Source organism: Rhinoderma darwinii, chromosome 12, assembly GCF_050947455.1.
Source record: "Rhinoderma darwinii isolate aRhiDar2 chromosome 12, aRhiDar2.hap1, whole genome shotgun sequence".
Classification (NCBI taxonomy): domain Eukaryota; kingdom Metazoa; phylum Chordata; class Amphibia; order Anura; family Rhinodermatidae; genus Rhinoderma; species Rhinoderma darwinii.
This window is the reverse complement of record NC_134698.1, coordinates 65983398-66001907: the sequence shown is the minus strand read 5'-3', so window position 1 is coordinate 66001907 and position 18510 is coordinate 65983398. Positions and strand designations below refer to the sequence as shown.

Below are 18510 nucleotides of genomic sequence, written 5' to 3'. Positions count from 1 at the left end.
CAAATCACAGGCTCAAATAAATATACATATAACCAGTAGCATGATATAGAAGTATTTTTGTATAGCATACAGTAGTGAAGTTACAAAGTAGTCCAAAGACCTATTATATAAATCAAATGTAATTTATCATACTAACCCATAAAGTGCAGATGCAGTGCAAAAGGTTTGGCGTTTACCCCGACGCACTTTTCGGCGAGCTTGTCTTCGTCTGGGGGTGCGCACTTTATTATGGGTTAGTATGATCATTTACATTTGATTTATGTGATGGGTCTTTGGACTACTTTGTAACTATACTACTGTATGCTATGCAAAAAATACTTCTATGTTCTGCTTCCGGTTATCTGTATATGTATCTGCGCTTGTGATTTGGCAGTCCTCTTTTAGTGTGTCCGTGGACCTTTTTAATCATATATGTTTTGTATTTTTTGTCTAATAAAGATTTTGTCATACTTTTTGATACTCCCATATACAGTAGATATAAAAAGTCTACACACCCCTGTTAAAATGCCATGTTTTTGTCATGTTACAAAACCAGTCCAAGACTGAAATCTTTTAGGGTGGAAAAATAAAAATAAAGAACAAAAATAATGTGGTTGCATAAATATTCACACCCTTAAACTAATACTTTGTTGAATTTTCCTTTGACTTTATGACAGCATTCAGTCTTTTTGGGTAGAAGTCTATCAGCATGGCACATCTTGACTTGGCAATTGTTGCCTAATTTTCCTTGCAAAAGCGCTACAAATCTGTCAGATTGCGAGGGCATCTCCCATGTACAGCCCTCTTGAGGTCACCCCACAGATTTTCAATGGGATTCAGGTCTGGGCTCTGACATTGATCTTCTTTTGGTGAAGCCATTCTTTTTTTTTTTTTAATTCACAAATAAAGTTTATTGTAAAACATCAGAAGTAAATGCAGAGCATTGAGAAGTGTAGACAACATGTCCACTGCAAGTAAAAAGAACACAGTAATTCAATACAGCAATGTATCAGAAGAATCATATGGTACGACCAAGTAGGGCAATGAAAGTTATCGAGAAAAGAAATGTCATACAAAACAATAGCATACAAAGCGAGAAGGGTATCTGGTAATTTTACACAATAGACATTGCCTCCAGCCAGGACGCGATGTCTATTCACACTATTGACACTTCGGTAAAGTTTTTGTGGGACTTACTCACACAGCACAGCGTGATCTCGCGAGATCACGCTGTGTATTCATTCACAGCGTGATCTCGCGAGATCACGCTGTACTGTGATTAAGTCCCACACAAACTTTACCGAAGTGTCAGGATTTACAAACTTTACCGAAGCGTCCTGGCTGGAGGTGATGTCTATTCACTCTCAAGACACTTCAGTAAAGTTAATGTGGGTGTACGTGACAGCACAGCATGATCTCGCGAGATCACGCTGTGCTGAGTACAAATGGACATGAATGGAGAGAAGTGTATGATGCTGATTGATCAGCGTCATACACTATTCTTTGCAATGCCCACTTCGTCAAAAGTTAAAAAACGCCCAGTTGGGCATTAATAAACAAATTAGCATAAATCTAAAATTCCTCATAACTTGCTCAAAACTGATAGTTTTTAAAAATAAAAACCACTGTTGTTATATAGATTACAGCGTCGATCAGATTATGAAGGAGATAGGGCACTTATAATCTGGTGACAGAGCCTCTTTAACTAAAACTCAGACAGTTTCCACATGCATAAAAATAGAACTTAAACATGTCAGGTAATATTCAGCGGAAGATCAGGATCTATAGCTATACCACGTTGAAAAGTAGAGGTCCATAGTGTATAATGTATACATGGAATGTAAGAGGGGCCAACTGGACATGGGTCAAATATGAGCCACATCCGTGGTAGCAAACAGATCAAGGGCTCGGGGGCGAGTTCGAGATTCTGTGTTGAGGGGAGCAGACAGTAGCAGGAGATTATAACCAAAAGTTTCCAGAAGCTAACGAGGTTACTGGGCTAGGTATTGTTCCAAAAAACATCCTCCCATTTTTAAAGTTACGGCAACTCTATAGTATATATATAGAAGAAAGAGAAAACAGAGTCTTAGAGCCAAAATATATCAAAGAGTATCAAAAAATTCCTTTATTCAATATATATAGCAACAAACATTTAAAACTGTATATGACAGGAGAGACTCAAAATAATGTCAACACAACGATGTATCAGGGAAACCCAGATTATAGGTAGTAAGCCATTTACCAGTATAAATCTACAGGCAAGAGTATCAATGATTTAGAAAGTGCAGTGCAAGAGTTATGGCTGCTACAGGGTCAAACTGATCCTGACAAGAAGCATGGATGTACTAAATAGATACAAGTAAGCCATCCCCTGAAACTCCAGGAGTAGGCATGGTAAACTTACCCATGTACAGTCTTAATGAGTTCCCAGACAATCGGTGTGTGCGCCCCGACGCGCGTTTCGCGATTATTCGCTTCCTCAAGGGGGAGTGAGCAGGAGATTACAGCCATCTATCCCAAATTTTGGTGCATTTGAGAGGACAGTTTCTATGTTGTAATAACCATTTTTAGTGGGGTAACATACTACCAACCAGAGACAGGACAACCAAGTTTTGGATAACATCTTCTTGGCATAATATAATGTCTCTGGATATGACGGGAGTCATATTCCGCAGGCTCAGGAGTGAATAGACAGGTCTTAGGGCACAGTGGGACAGGAGACCACATCTCATCGTTCAGAAATTTGACAACTTGATCCCAGAACCCGGCTATCTTAGGGCAGGACCACACCTCAAATAGGAGAACAATTGGGAGTAGGGGAGCGTACCAGAGTCAGAATACCGGAGTCAGAATACATGTGGGTTCAATATCAAATACGATCCCTATTCCAGGGGATATCAAAGGACTGTTGTAATAATTCTGGGAGAGCCTTACAGTGCCATAGAGGTGTGTGCCTAGTGATGCCTGTGGGGTAGAACATGCACTGGGACACATCCCACACCAGTAGGGCCTGGTTCAGGATTGGGTGGTCACGTAAGTTTCCACCGGTATGCAGTCGGCCACAAACAAAATATGCAAAGGGGGAGCATAATGTGTACTAAATGGGGAAATAAGTAGGGTCTGAACTCTCACACGCTCAGCCGCTCCCCATCTTGTCAGGTGGGACGACTAAATAGCTATATAGTACCATTTAACACTAGGAAAAGATACACCACCCTCATCCCATGGGGCGTATAGACGCTGGTTAGCTGCCAGAGATCTACCATTATTCCATACAAAGGAGGTGAGTATACTCTCAATACGCTGTAATAAACGGGCAAATGGATCTTGCAAATCCATTCCGATTTATGATCCACGGTCGTATCGTTGATACACTGGAGTTCGGCTGCTAAGCATCATAGGCCGTTTGGAGTTCGTTACACTCCAAACCTCTTTTCAAGTCATTAATTGCCACAGGGAGTGCCCCACGTGCATACGCCTTGAAGGAGTCCCACACAACTAAAGGAGAAGCGCTGCCATCTTTGTCAAGAAAAAACTGATGCCACTTAGCCTGGAAATAGTCAGATGAGGGGAGAATTGTCAGCCAGAAGGGGTTCAATCGCCATCTATTTTTTTGGGGTATATTTGGGAGTCTAATACGTAAACGGCCAGGGGAGTGATCCAAAACACACCTGGAAATATACTCTGCAGAATCCACAGCCGTCAGGAGGGAGGTGTGTACTAGCATTAAGTCAATACGGGATAAAGCCTCGAATGGAGTAAAGCAAGAATATTGTCGGGTAAGAGGATTTATAGTTCTCCAGGCATCTGTAATATTGAACTCTAAAAGGAGAGACTGGAGGGAGGAGGGAGCCGGAAATACATTGTCTTGGCCAGGGCGGAGGAACTTGTCTACATGCTTATCTGAAAGTGGAGTTGAAATCACCCAGCCAGATACTAGGCATAGACGGGTGACTGGTTATAAACGGCAGGATGGCATTAATAGTGGCAAGGGAAAAGGGAGGAGGAACATAAACCCCTATCTGGATAAATGGCTTATGATAAAGAAGACAGTGTATCAGAACAAATTTACGACTCGGGTCCGAGGACATATCTATCAAGTGAAAGTGGATAGAGCGTTTTATCAATAGTGAGACACCCCTGGCCAAATTAGTGAATGTGGAATGGTATGACCAACCAATCCAGGGTCTATTTAGAAGACGGAGCCTGTCATCCGTCATGTGGGTCACCTGAAGGCATATAATATCACAGTCATGCTTTTGTAAATACCGAAACACAAGGGCCCTCTTAATGCGGTCATGAAGACCTCTCACATTCCAAGCTAAAAAGGACACTAAGTCAGAAGACATGGTAAAAGGCAAAAGTGCAAATCTTGGCCCGACCATTCAGGACGGACCAGTAAATAAGCGGCATAATAGTAAATGAGCGGCATAATACACCTGAGACTTGTATAAATGAGAAGTGATATGCATTGTGGAAACAAAGATGCAAAAAAAACGGGGAGAAACAAATCCCTCCCCCCCCCTCCCTACTATCATGCACGCAATTATGAAGTCTTGCATCCCTTAAACTAAAAGTAGTCGTAACAACAGTAGTACAAATTACAGACAGTAATTATCAAATAGCATGTGAAAGTAGGGTGCAAGGTAGAAAAAGGATACTGAAGAATGAAGGTGTCCATACGGTGAACGAATGAGCCACAGTTCCATCACAGAATGTAAGAGACGAGAAGTGTTCTAGAAGCTTGGAACCACGGGACAGTAAAGATACACAGCTACAAATGTCCGCAATTAGGCATCCGGATGACGAGAACCTGCTTGACCATGAGGATGAGTTTCCAACCAGTAGAGGACTTGCTGGGGAGTAGTGAAGAATTGTGATCAGCCATCCACCAGAAATTTCAGCCGTGCAGTGTACAACACTGCGTATTTGAGATCAAGTTCTTTGAGTTTTTTCTTGGCAGTAAGGAATAAACTCTCTTTTTCTGGACCTCAATAGAGAAATCAGGGTAAACTGAGATCTGTGAGTTGGCATACGGAATTGATCCTTTTTCTCTTGTGAGTTTAAGGCTAGTATCCCTGTCCCGGTAGTTGAGGAGTTTAGCAATAATTGTGCGGAGGGGGGCTCACGGAGATGGAGGTTTGGATAGAATACGATGCGCCCTCTCCACTGCAAACATAACGGAGAATTTCTCCCTCCCGAAGGTGGTAGTGAGCAGATTTTCCAAAAAGGATTCAGGAAAGGAGCCTTCCGAACCCTCTGGCAAGCTTATAAAGTGAAGGTTACAGCGCCTCAGTCTGTTCCCCTGATGGTCCAGGTGTTGATGTAGTCTGGTGAGGCCCTGTTCAATGTCGCCAAGACATCTAGTGAGCGGTGGGGCTTGGTCCTCCAGAGTACTGACTCTATTTTCCCCCTCCGTCACCCTTTCTCTGGTGTGCAACGCATCCTGGCGTAGAAGAGAGATATCAACCGTAATCTCCTCAATACGTGTGGTGAGGGTGGTTTGACAAGTATGAATGGCCGCCAGTACCTTCAAAGTGTCAGGATTAGGGTCCGATATAGCAGAGGCCGGCTGGTCCGAATCCACCAGAGTTTGGTTAGCGATCAGTGAGGAAGAAGGCGTAGACGCCAGGGAGTCCGCTCTGCGAAACTTGTCCAGCTTAGATGCTGATTTAGTTTGCGATTTCGGAGGCGTCATGACTGGAAGTTAAGTAGCTGTGAGTACAGGCGTATGGAGCACCAATGCGTAGTTAGACCCCTGGGAGGGGATTCAACACCCAGACAATGTTGGAGCGTTACATTACATGGGAGTGAATACGGCATAGGGACCCAAGGGGGTCTTCATCGGGCAGGGGGACCCGTTGGATGGGTCAGCAAAAACTGTGCTTTTGCAGGTGACCCACAAACAGGGTTAATGCGGTATCTTGGCAACAAAGCAACGATCAGGTCGACAGCACAGAGGAAGTACGTGTAGATAAGGCCACAGGATGTATCAGACCATCAAATCAGTATCAATATAGCAGGGGTTCATTGGCACTGACCCAGTGAGCGTCTAGGCACAACAAGGCAGGGAGTTTTTGGATCACCTGTTGTAGGTGAGGGCCTGCAGGGAGAAACCCTACTCAGTGAGTCCAGATAGCAACATGGCTGGTATGCAGGGGGGAGGGTGGCTCCGAGGAGGGTACTCACCAGTCTGCGTTATACAGTCCAAGGATGTCCGGCTACAGATGTTGCAGGGAAGGACCGCCGAGATGGATCCAAAATGGCGGTCGTGACCAGTGTGAGCCGCCGCGTAATGTTCGACCGGGCCTTCCTTGATGCTGGCAAGTAGGGTTCACCAGGCACACCGACCCCACAGTCCTGGGCCGGTGGTTTTCGGCGTCTTTAGTGCTCCAGAGAAGCTGTAAGGTTCCGGTCCAGCCGGTGGTAGCCTGCGTCCGGCCACCTCAATCAATCTAGGCCGGGGATGCAGCCACACACCAGGCCTGAAAACTTCAGGCTGCAGAACCCTGGCTGGAAAAGGGTTATCACCCCAGGAGAACGTCTCTCTGCAGAGGGAGCTCACACAGGAGGAGATGCAACAGCCGCCAATACGCAGCCTCTCTGACTTCCGACCGCCTGCCGCTACTCGAGCCCGCAGCTTCAGGCCGGTCAGTAGGCCACAACTGCCAAAAGTGAGCAGAGACCCCAATACGGGTCTAGAGAGGTACACCAGCCTCCACTGGTTAGGGTTCACCTCCTGGATGAGTGCTGGGACCCCGCATACAGGAGGATCGCTGGGGATAATATTGCAGGGATGGGAGCCCCAGCAAAACGTGTCAGTCTAGCTCCACGTCCAAGCCACGCCCCCCCCCAACCCCGGTGAAGCCATTCTTTTGATGATTTGGAGGTATGCTATGGGTCGTTGTCATGCTGAAAGGTGAAATTCCTCTTCCTCTTCATCTTTTTAAGCATGAGCCTGCAGGTTTTGTGCCAATATTGACTGATATTTGGAACTGTTCATAATTCCCTCCACCTTGACAAAAGCACCAGTTCCGGCTTCAGAAAAACAGACCCAAAGAATAATGCTGTCTCCACCATGCTTCACTGTGGGTATGGTGTTCTTTGGTGATGTGCAGTGTTAGTTCTGTGCCAAACATACCTTTTGGAATTATGGCCAAAAAGTTCAAACTTTGTCTTATCAGACCATAACACGTTTTCCCACATGCTTTTGGCAGACTTGATGTAGGTCGTTGCAAAACATAACCGGGCTTGGATGTTTTTCTTTGTTAGAAAAGGCTTCCGTCTTGCCACCCTACCCTACAGCCCAGATATATGAAGAATACGGGAGATTTTTGTTACATGCATTACACAACCAGTACCCCCCAGAAAATCCTGCAGCACCTTTAATGTTGCTGTAGATCTCTCAGACGAATTTTCGTCTTGTCTTTTCATCAAGTTTTGAGGGATGTCCAGTTCTTGGTAATGTCACTGTTGTGCTATATGTAATCCACTTCTTGATGACCGTCTTCACTGTGTTCCATGATATATCTAATGCCTTGGAAGTTCTTTGGTACCCATCACCTGACTGATGCCTTTCAACTATCAGATCCCTTTGATGTGTTGTAAGCTCTTTATGGACCATGGCTTTTGCTGTCACTGGCAACAAAGAAAATGTCAGGAAAATCCTAATAGATCAGCTGAACGTTATATGGAGTTACTCAGAATCACTTTAAATAATGGGAGTTGTATACTGACTACTATTTAACATGAGTTTAAATGTGATTGGCTAATTTTGAACACAACCACATCCCCAATTATAAGAGGGTGTTCACACTTATGCAACCACATTATTGTAGTTTTATTATTTTTACTTTTCCACTCTAAATTATTTCAGTTTCTTTTTCAATGGAATTGTACAGATTATGGGTTGCATTAAAGGGATTTCCCGGAACCAATTAACTAATTTCTATTTCACTGCACATATAAAAATAATGTAATTTGTAATATACTTACGTTTACACCCGATTCCATCGCTAGTCACGTGATGCGTCTCCAGTAGCAAAATCCTTACTTCCGTTGCTAGCCCATCCATGATCTGAGTTACGTTTTCCGACTGGCTCAACGTACGGGTACGTCATTCCTGATGTCACTGTACATTGAGGGAAGTAATAGACCGGATACTCCCTTTCTTCTGATAGTTTCTGGTCTGCTGCTAGGGGAGAGAAACACTGCTAGTCTCTGAGCATGCGTGGTAAACACTGCTAGTCTCTGAGCATGCGTGGTTTCTACACTAGCAGTGTTTACCACGCATGCCCACTCCAGCGCTCATAGCGCCTGAGCGTCATTTTCTCCCCCCTAGCAGCGGACCGAAAACTATCAGAAGAAATTATGTGATGTCAAGAGCCAGTTGCTAGTAGCGCTCTGACAAGGACTCCGGCGCTGGGGTTAGAGCCAGAGTTCCGGACAGAGCGCTAGTATAGGCTCTGCTCCAGGACTCTGGGGAATCCCCTGACATCACTGTCCATATATGGACAGTGTTGTCAGGGTCTTCCCCAGAGTGGAGTCCCAAGCAGAGCGCTAGTATAGGCTCTGCTCCGGGACTCTGTGAAATCCACTGACATCACTGTCCATATATGGACAGTGTTGTCAGGGTCTTCCCCAGAGTGGAGTCCCGAGCAGAGCGCTAGTATAGGCTCTGCTCCGGGACTCTGTGAAATCCTCTGACATCACTGTCCATGTATGGACAGTGTTGTCAGGGTCTTCCCCAGAGCCGGAGTCCCGGATAGAGCGCTAGTGGACTCGCCCTGACATCTGTGGATGTGGAATCCCCTGACATCACTGTCCATATATGGACAGTGATGTCAGGGGATTCTACAGAGTCCCGGAGTAGAGCCTATACTAGCGCTCTGCCCGGGACTCCGGCTCTGGGGAAGCCCCTGACAACACTGTCCATATATGGACAGTGATGTCAGGGGATTCCCCAGAGTCTCAGAGCAGAGCCTATTCTAGCGCTCTGCCCTGCTCTGGGGCTCTGGCTCTGGGGTCAAATGAAGGTTTTTTTTTAACCATTATGTAACAGGGTGTTGTTTGGTACAGCACTGATATGTTGCAGGTTTATCATTAGCTCTCACTGATCTAATGAGAGCAGTAAATTGGCAATGGAGATTGAGTATAGCTGGGTGTAGTGGGCGTGATGAGTCCCTGCTCCCGGCGCATTGCATGTTGGGACAAAAGCGGTGCATGCCGGGAACTGTATGACCGGAAGAGCAAAACAATGAACACACAGAGGTAAACAAACCTCTCAATCGAAACAATAGAGAATAATGGTAAATTAAAAATTAAAAATGTAGATAACGATATTCAGGGGCATTAATAGATAAATTGAGAAGCGTTGCAGTGATTAAAAAAAAAAAAAGTATTGGAAAACCCCTTTAAAGGTGGAAAATGTTCTGAAGTGATTCATCTTGTACTGATATTTTTACATGACAAAAACCTGGCATTGTGAGGGTATGTTCACACGCAAACTCAAAAACGTTTGAAAATACGGAGCTGTTTTCAAGGGAAAACAGCTCCTGATCTTCAGACATTTTTTTAGCCACTCGTGATTTTCACGGCCGTTTTTGGAGTTGTTTTCTATCGAGTCTATAAAAAACGGCTCCATAAACAGCTGAAGAAGTGACATGTACGTAAAAAAACGGCCCGTCGAAACAGAACGCAGTTTTCCCATTGAAAACAATGGGCGGATGTTTGGAGGCGTTGCTTCCGATTTTTCGGCCGAAAAACGGCCAAAAATAAGCCGTGTGAGCATACCCTAACAGGGGTGTGTAGACTTTTTATATCCACTGTAAATTTTGGTTATATATACAACTGTATATGTCTATAGAGATGCATATGTCTGCCATAAAAAAAGGGGGAAAAAAACATATACAGCGCAATATCTATTTTTAACCTTCAGGTGTATTAAAAAGCACTACACCTTTCAAATATAGTAGAGAAAAATATCCCGGCATATAGCGGACAATCTTATGCCTCTTTTGTCAAACATTTGGATAACGAAAGTTTATGGGCATGTTAGATGTGTACGTCGTAAGATACGTACATAAACATAATCCACAAACGTGGTGTGAACCGAGCTTAATGAACATTGTTTTTCATTGAAGCAGCTTTAAACAAATAAATACATGCAGTTTAGCTGGTTGGTCTCACAGAATGTACACCGTGTTCCAAATTATTATGCAAATGTTATTTTTCGCTGATTTTCCTAAATAGTCGATGCAAATGACAGTCAGTATAATCTTCAAGCCATCAACCGTTGGAGTATAATGCGAATTTTATTGAACAAATATCCTAATGATAACAGATTTTTTTTTTTAGAGGTAAAAAACTCAAAATGCACTGTTTCAAATTATTAACAGAGATCAAAACATTTTAAAGGTTGTAAAGAGAACTAAAATGGTGATTTGTTGAATTTGCAGCATCAGGAGGTCATATTTACAGAAATCAAAAGCTCTTTCAATCAAAAAAAAAAAACTTAACAGGCCAAGTTACATGTTAACATAGGACCCCTTCTTTGATATCACCTTCACAATTCTTGCATCCATTGAATTTGTGAGTATTTGGACAGTTTCTGCTTGAATATCTTTGCAGGATGTCAGAATAGCCTCCCAGAGCTTCTGTTTTGATGTGAACTGCCTCCCACCCTTATAGATATTTTGCTTGAGGATGCTCCAAAGGTTCTCAATAGGGTTGAGGTCAGGGGAACATGGGGGCCACACCATGAGTTTCTCTCCTTTTATGCCCATAGCAGCCAATGACACAGAGGTATTCTTTGCAGCATGAGATGGTGCATTGCCATGCATGAAGATAATTTTGCTACGGAAGGCACGGTTCTTCTTTTTGTACCACGGAAGAAAGTGGTCAGTCATAAACTCTATGTACTTTGCAGAGGTCATTTTCACACCGTCAGGGACCCTAAAGGGGTCTACCAACTCTCTCCCCATGATTCCAGCCCAAAACATGACTCTGCACCTCCTTGCTGATGTCGAAGCCTTGTTGGGACATGGTGGCCATTCACCAACCATCCACTACTCCATCCATCTGGACCATCCAGGGTTGCACGGCACTCATCAGTAAACAACACGGTTTTAAAATTAGTCTTCATGTATTTCTGAGCCCACTGCAACCGTTTCTGCTTGTGAGCATTGTTTAGAGTAGGCCGAATACTAGCTTTATGCACACTTGCAAACCTCTGGAGGATCCTACACCTTGAGGTTTGCGGGACTCCAGAGGCACCAGCGGCTTCAAATACCTGTTTGCAGCTTTGCAATGGCATTTTAGCAGCTGCTCTCCTAATCCTATTAATTTGTCTGGCAGAAACCTTCCTCATTATGCCTTTATCTGAACGAACCCGTCTGTGCTCTGAATTAGCCACAAATCTTTTCACAGTACGATGATCACGCTTAAGTTTTCTTGAAATATCCAATGTTTTCATACCTTGTCCAAGGTATTGCACTATTTCACACTATTCGGCAGCAGAGAGATCCTTTTTCTTTCCCATATTGCTTGAAACCTGTGGCCTGCTTAATAATGTGGAATGTCCTTCTTAAGTAGTTTTCCTTTGATTGGGCACACCTGGCAAACTAATTATCACAGGTGTCTGAGATTGATTACAATGATCCAAAGAGCCCTAAGACACAATACCATCCATGAGTTTAATTGAAAAACTAATAATTAAATGTTTATGACACTTAAATCCAATGTGCATAATAATTTGGAACACGGTGTAATAACAACCTGTACAGTTTATATTATTCATATTATTCTTTACATATTGCACATAAGTACGATTGTTGGTTTTGAAATGTTCTCTGAACATATACACAATTTGAATATTAGGTATAAATCACATTGGCTAACTTCTGAAAATATTGTTTAGAAATAAAGTACATATTTCAAACTATTGAACAATTGTTTTTCATGTTTTCACCAATTTCAGATATATATATATATATATATATATATATATATATATATATATATATGCCATTGCACTCTATAAAATGTATAATACTGAGCAATTTAAAACTAGCTTTTTTGACATGGACCGGTGAGTCTCAGGAGGTTGATTGTGGTAGAGGAATTGATGCAAGCCACTCTGGAGCCTCTTCAGTTTAGTACATACCTTTTCAAGTGAAAGGGAAATTGAATCCTAAGAGAGGCTGGATTTATTATGGAAAATTTATTTTTTTTCTTCGAGTGGGCTACAACATTATTGAACTCTTAACATTTGCAATCAACTTTTGCAAAACAGCGATTGATCCTAAAAATAATAACCACACAGTGTGCAACAATTGTGTACTAGGGTTGCGCACATTTGTACAAATAAGGATAAAACATGGATTTAGAAAGAAAGTTTTAAAATACTTTTTTTTTAAACTTTTCAAAACTTTGGAAACACACTGCAATTTTAATGTAAGGTGATACAGTACATCCACTGTTGTTTCAGAGTGTTGTAGTATTGTATGAACTAGGAAAAAGAAATATTTTTTTTACTACTTATAGTGTTACATTTGGTGTACTATGCCTGAGTTGTACAGAGTTGTAATATGGCATCCATAGACTACAATGGGGGCCTACTGTACCCCCATATATGGCTCTGATTTCCTATAGATGCCTACATAGGTTTTTCTGTTGGATTTTGAATCAGTCTGATATTAACAAAATTGTGGCATGCTACCATATTACAGAGCTATCCTCCCCTAGATGTATTACATTGTAATATGGCGCTGTACGGATCACCATACAATGGCACGCGGAGTACCTACTGCTCTGTAATATGAGCCACAGGGATTACGTGTTCCTCTGCCATGTGCACAAAGACTTAAATGTAGCCAAACAAGCAGGGGCATAGCTAAAGGCTCATGGGCCTGAGTGAAAAATTCTTCTCGGGGCCCCCTCAACTTCTCTTCATGGCGGACGGCCCGCAGCTTTCAGCTGCATTGCGGGGTCTCCTAAGTGATGCAGGCCCAGCAGACGGCATCACACATGGTAAGCGTAGATACAGGGCCCAGCAGACAGTATCACACATTGTAGGCTGAGATACAGGGCCCAGCAGACAGTATCACACTTGGTAGGCTTAGAAATAAGGCCCAGCATACAGAATCACACATGGTAGGCTTAGATACAGGTCCCAGCAGATATTATCACACGTGGTAGGCTTAGATACAGTATCACACATGGTAGGCTTAAATACAGGACCCAGCAGATATTATCACACGTGGTAGGCTTAGATACAGGGCCCAGCAGACAGTATCACACAAGGTAGGCTTAGATACAGGGCCCAGCATACAGTATCACACATGGTAGGCTTAGATATAAGGCCCAGCATACAGTATCACACCTGGTAGGCTTAGATACAGGACCCAGCAGACAGTATCACATGTGGTAGGCTTAGATACAGGGCCCAGCAGACAGTATCACACGAGTTAGGCTTAGATACAGAGCACAGCAGGCAGTATCACACATGGTAGGCTTAGTTACAGAGCACAGCAGACAGTATCACACATGGTAGGCTTAGATACAAGACCCAGCAGACCGTATCACACGTGGTAGGCTTAGATACTGGGCCCAGCAGACAGTATCACACATTTTAGTATTAGAGATAAGGCCCAGCATACAGTATCACACGTGGTAGGCTTAGATACAGGGCCCAGCATACAGTATCACAAATGGTAGGCTTAGATATAAGGCCCAGCATACAGTATCACACGTGGTAGGCTTAGATACAGGACCCAGCAGACAGTATCACACAAGTTAGGCTTAGATACAGAGCATAGCAGGCAGTATCACACATTGTAGGCTTAGTTACAGAGCACAGCAGACCGTATCACTCATGGTAGGCTTAGATACAAGACCCAGCAGACAGTATCACACGTGGTAGGCTTAGATACAGGGCCGAGCAGACAGTATCACACATGCTAGGCTTAGATAAACAGCCCAGCAGGCAGTGTCACACATGGTGTGATACTATCTGCTGGGCCCTGTTTTTAAGCCTACCTCAAGGTTGCGCTGTATTTCCCGTCAAATCTGACAGAATCTGTGATGAATACCACCAATGCCTGACGGGACCCAATTGAGTTACAATTTAGTCCATTGGGTTCAGGGGTGGTGTCTGTCATTTTGACGAGAAAAATAGCGCTGCATGTAGTCAGATCTACTGTAAATCTGCGATGGAGACCCCGACGCAGATGTGAACAGAGCCTAAAGTACACTTTTGACAAGCAGTTTTTTTTATTTTATTTGTTTTTTTTATTCTTGTCTAGGGTATATTGTAAACAATATAATAGTCTACTTGTGAATAAATAAAACTACACCTACACCATACTACAGCACAGTTCTACTTTTATTTTAAAGAAAATCCTATCAAGATTCCATGAACAAATGTAAAGATGTATTAAAGCAACATGAAGAGAAATATATGGAATTCACATTCGCTAAGAAATACCATGCAATAAAGGAAGAGCTTGACAGTATTCTGAAAGTGATCTTTAAATATGATGAGCAGCAGAAGAGGAAGGACAAGATCATTCAGGATATTTTGGGTACATTCCTGAATCTATTTTTATCTTTTCACAGAATTTAAAAAACGATAATAAATTATTATGAAGTATAATTACATTTCCTTCTTTTTTTCTTTGCTAGAGCCTGCATCATTTGGATCCTATATTGACTGGAGTTTGAGGCTGTATCCTTTTTGCTGAATTTTTCATGCTTCAAATGCTCTATAACTTGAAGTATGGGAAATTAAGTGTGAGACGGTATTTAAGGGTTATCCTGGATTTTCAGTTCATGGGCTATCCTTAGTATAGGCCACCAATGTACGATCAGCAGAAGTAGGACTCCTGTGACCTGCACTGATCAGCAGAAGAAAGAGGCCGCCGCGTTCCCTTTATTGTCTATCCAGGTACAACCGTTCAATTGGGTAAATTTCTTGCCAAAAATTAAAATACCACAATTCTATCAGTTATACTTTAACTTACCTTGTAAGTGCAACTGTAAGAAAAAACACAAACGAAACAGTTCATCATATTTCTCAAGTTTCACGAACAAAATCTGAAATGATGCAGAAAATCGATGAACTTGAACAAAAGATAAAGTATATTGATGAGGTAACCATATATTTTCAGGTATTTGTTCTTAAAAAAAAAAAACAACGAAAACTACATATGATAAATCGCAGAACAGGTAATGAAAACAGGCAAAAACACAGTAACTTCCATATAATCTGCATCCTTAATTTATACACAATTTATACATAATTGAACATATGGACTAAAAAAAATAAATCAACTAACACACTTGCATTTCCTCATGAAATAATAATTCTGGAGCACCTTTTCTTAGAACTCTGCTTTGTGCCATCCATCTGTTACTCCTCCTGGAAATGCATGAATAAATTGACAAATAGTGGTTACCATTTGCCTCGTCAAAGTAGTGTGTCCCTACCCAGTCTGACCTTGTCCAGTCAGTGCTGACAGTGTCAGACAGTGTAGGGACACACTAAGGCTATGTTCACACACAGCGGATACGCTGCATAAAAACACACAGCGCATCCGCCCTGGGCGCCGCAGGGAATGTCCGCTGTGGAAAACTGCACTAAAAAAATAAAATAAAGTTTCATGCTTACGTGGCCTTGGCGATGTGTCCCTCTGCTGTCCTGCAGACCGGCCTCCTGGAATGACGTTTTATCCCATGTGACCGCTGCAGCCTGTTATTGGCTGCAGTGGTCAAATGGGATGAATCGTCATCCCAGGAGGCCGACCTGGACGACGAAGCACAAAATTCTGTTGGTTTTTATTCTGAGTTTGATTTTTGTAGTGGAACTGCAGCTTTTCCGCCGCAAAAATCGCAACATTTGCTATTTGTTGCGGGTTTTACCTCCTCATTGAATTCAATGAGGAAAACCCGCAACAAAAAAGCAGCAATTACGCAAATATAATTAACAAGCTGTGAATTTAAAAAAACACACCGCAGGTCAATTTCTGAGCAGTTTTTCCGCTCACCATTTACGCAGTGTGTAGATGAGATTTGTTCAAATCTCATCCACTCTTCTGCTACTGTATTATGCTGCGGATTTTTCACTACAAAATCTATTGCGGAAAAACTGCAGTATTTATGCGACGTGTGAACTTACCCTAAAGGGTTAGAGGTGGAAGTATATGTACGAGTGCAAGCAATTTATGACTGCCGGTGAAATTCTAAAAATATAAATGTACAAAATTTTGTCCATAACAATCATATTACATGATATTACAGATGACTTCTTTTTATTTTTCAGCATACCAAAGATGTAACTGAAAAGGAAAATGAAATAAGAAAAAAAGGAAGCAACAAAAATCACACAACTGAATTTCAAGAAATGTGAGGCTTAAAATTACATAATTAGCAAATAAAAATTGTGGGTTATATCTAAGGGTATGTTCGCACATATGAACTACGTATGAACATACTCTAATAAGTTCACACTAATAGAAACAGTAACAAAGATGAATCGGTTATCATCACTTACAGGGAATCTGTAAGCAGTTTTGACCCATCAAAACTGCTGATAGTGCTTTATAAAAGACAGGGAGAGCAGCGTTGTGATGGTCATGCAGGTTGCATGACCAATAAATAAAAAATTTAATGCCCCCAGTGTATCGATCACAAGTGCCATGAAGGCGGCCTCTACATATGTAGTGCTCCCGGTTCTCTTCACTGAATGCGACCCAGCCCCTCACCTCTGCTTTAAGGGCAAAGCCCCACGTGGTGGTGTCCGCAGCGGAATTCCAGAGCAATTCCGCCACGTGGGGCTTTGCCCTTAGTGGTGACTCTAGCGTCCAATCAGAAGACCACTAAAGCCGTCACTTGGAGCAGAGGGGGCACTTGCGATCACGTTGCCAAGGACATTAAAACTCAGGTTTCTCAGTGAGGCAACCACAGTGACCGTCACCACAGGTATGGTTACACTTCTCTCCCCATCCCCTATATAGCGCAGTCAGCAGTTTTGAAGGGTCAAAACTTCTGACAGATTCCTTTTATTTCAGATCAACTTGAAAGTAGCCATACATCTAATATTTTTTTTTATTCTTTAACATTTTACAAAGAAAAACAAGGAACAATCGATAGCATATGAACAGACCAGTCAGGAGAGGAGTAGGGCACCCGGGTTAGGAGACTGGGAAGCTTATAATAACAGAGATTTGTATTTAGTTGTTTCTTGAAAGACAATCTAATAATGTCAAGTTTTGAGAAAATTGCCATGAGTACATCTTAAAGAGGCCCTGTCACCAGATTATAAGTGCCCTATCTCCTACATAAGGAGATCGGTGCTATAATGTAGATGACAGCAGTGCTTTTTATTTAATAAAACGATCTATTTTCACCACTTTATTAGCGATTTTAGATTTATGCTAATGAGTTGCTTAATGCCCAAGTGGGCGTATTTTTACTTTAGACCAAGTGGGCGTTGTACAGAGGAGTGTATGACGCTGACCAATCAGCGTCATGCACTCCTCTCCATTCATTTAGGCAGCGCATAGGGATCCTTTTAGATCGCTATGCGCTGTCTTATACTAACACATTAACGATACTGAAGTGTTTAGACAGTGATTAGACATTCCACGAGATGTCTATTCACAATCTGTGCACTTCGTTACTGTTTTTATGGTAGGAAAAAAGTGGACAAAAGTCGATGATCCAGCGCAGTCAAGTTTAAAACAGAACGTAGTTCCAATTTTAATTGGATAGTTAAAACAAGATCATTCCCGAATGCAAGGGTGAAAATGTAGGTAAGGTGCCTACGCGTTTCAGACGTATACCACGTCCTTCCTCATGGCTTTAATGCATTGGAACTACGTTCTGTTTTAAACTTGACTGCGCTGGACCATCGACTTTTGTCCACTTTTCTCCTGTCTACAATACCGTGAGCCGTCACGGAGATCCAGGCGCAGAGCGCAGTGAAAATCTGCATCCAGGTGAGCTGGAGGATCCCTACCACAGTTTGTTTATTTTTATGGTAGTTACAGAAGAGCAAAGCGTAATCTCGCTGTAACCTGTCATTTATCGCGTAATCTCGCGAGATTACGCTTCCTCTGCTGTAACTACCACAGACAGAGTAACGAAGTGCAGAGATTGTGAATAGACATCCCGTGGAATGTCTATTCACTGTCTAAACACTTCAGTATTGTTAATGTGTTAGTATAAGACAGCACATAACGATCTAAAAGGATCCCTATGCGCTGAGTAAATGAATGGAGAGGAGTGCATGACGCTGATTGGTCAGCGTCATACACTCCTCTGTACAACGCCCACTTGGTCTAAAGTAAAAATACACCCACTTGGGCATTAAGCAACTCATTAGCATAAATCCAAAATCGCTAATAAAGTGGTGAAAATAGATCGTTTTATTAAATAAAAAGCATTACTGTCACCTACATTATAGCGCCCATCTCCTTATGTAGGAGACAGGACACTTATAATGTGGTGACAGAGCCTCTATAAGGAAGCTGT

The 18510-nt window shown here is 42.4% G+C and overlaps 1 protein-coding gene across 7 annotated transcripts in view; it reads left to right on the top strand.

The window, feature by feature from the left end:
- Positions 1-18510, top strand: part of C12H14orf39 (chromosome 12 C14orf39 homolog) — a 57027-nt gene that overhangs the window by 15640 nt on the left and 22877 nt on the right. For all 7 annotated transcript variants that reach the window (XM_075843689.1, XM_075843693.1, XM_075843692.1 and 4 more), the window contains 4 exons: positions 14374-14561; positions 14662-14704; positions 15008-15128; positions 16298-16380. In XM_075843689.1, coding sequence (XP_075699804.1) covers positions 14374-14561; positions 14662-14704; positions 15008-15128; positions 16298-16380 — 435 coding nt within the window. The remainder of the gene's footprint in view (positions 1-14373; positions 14562-14661; positions 14705-15007; positions 15129-16297; positions 16381-18510) is intronic.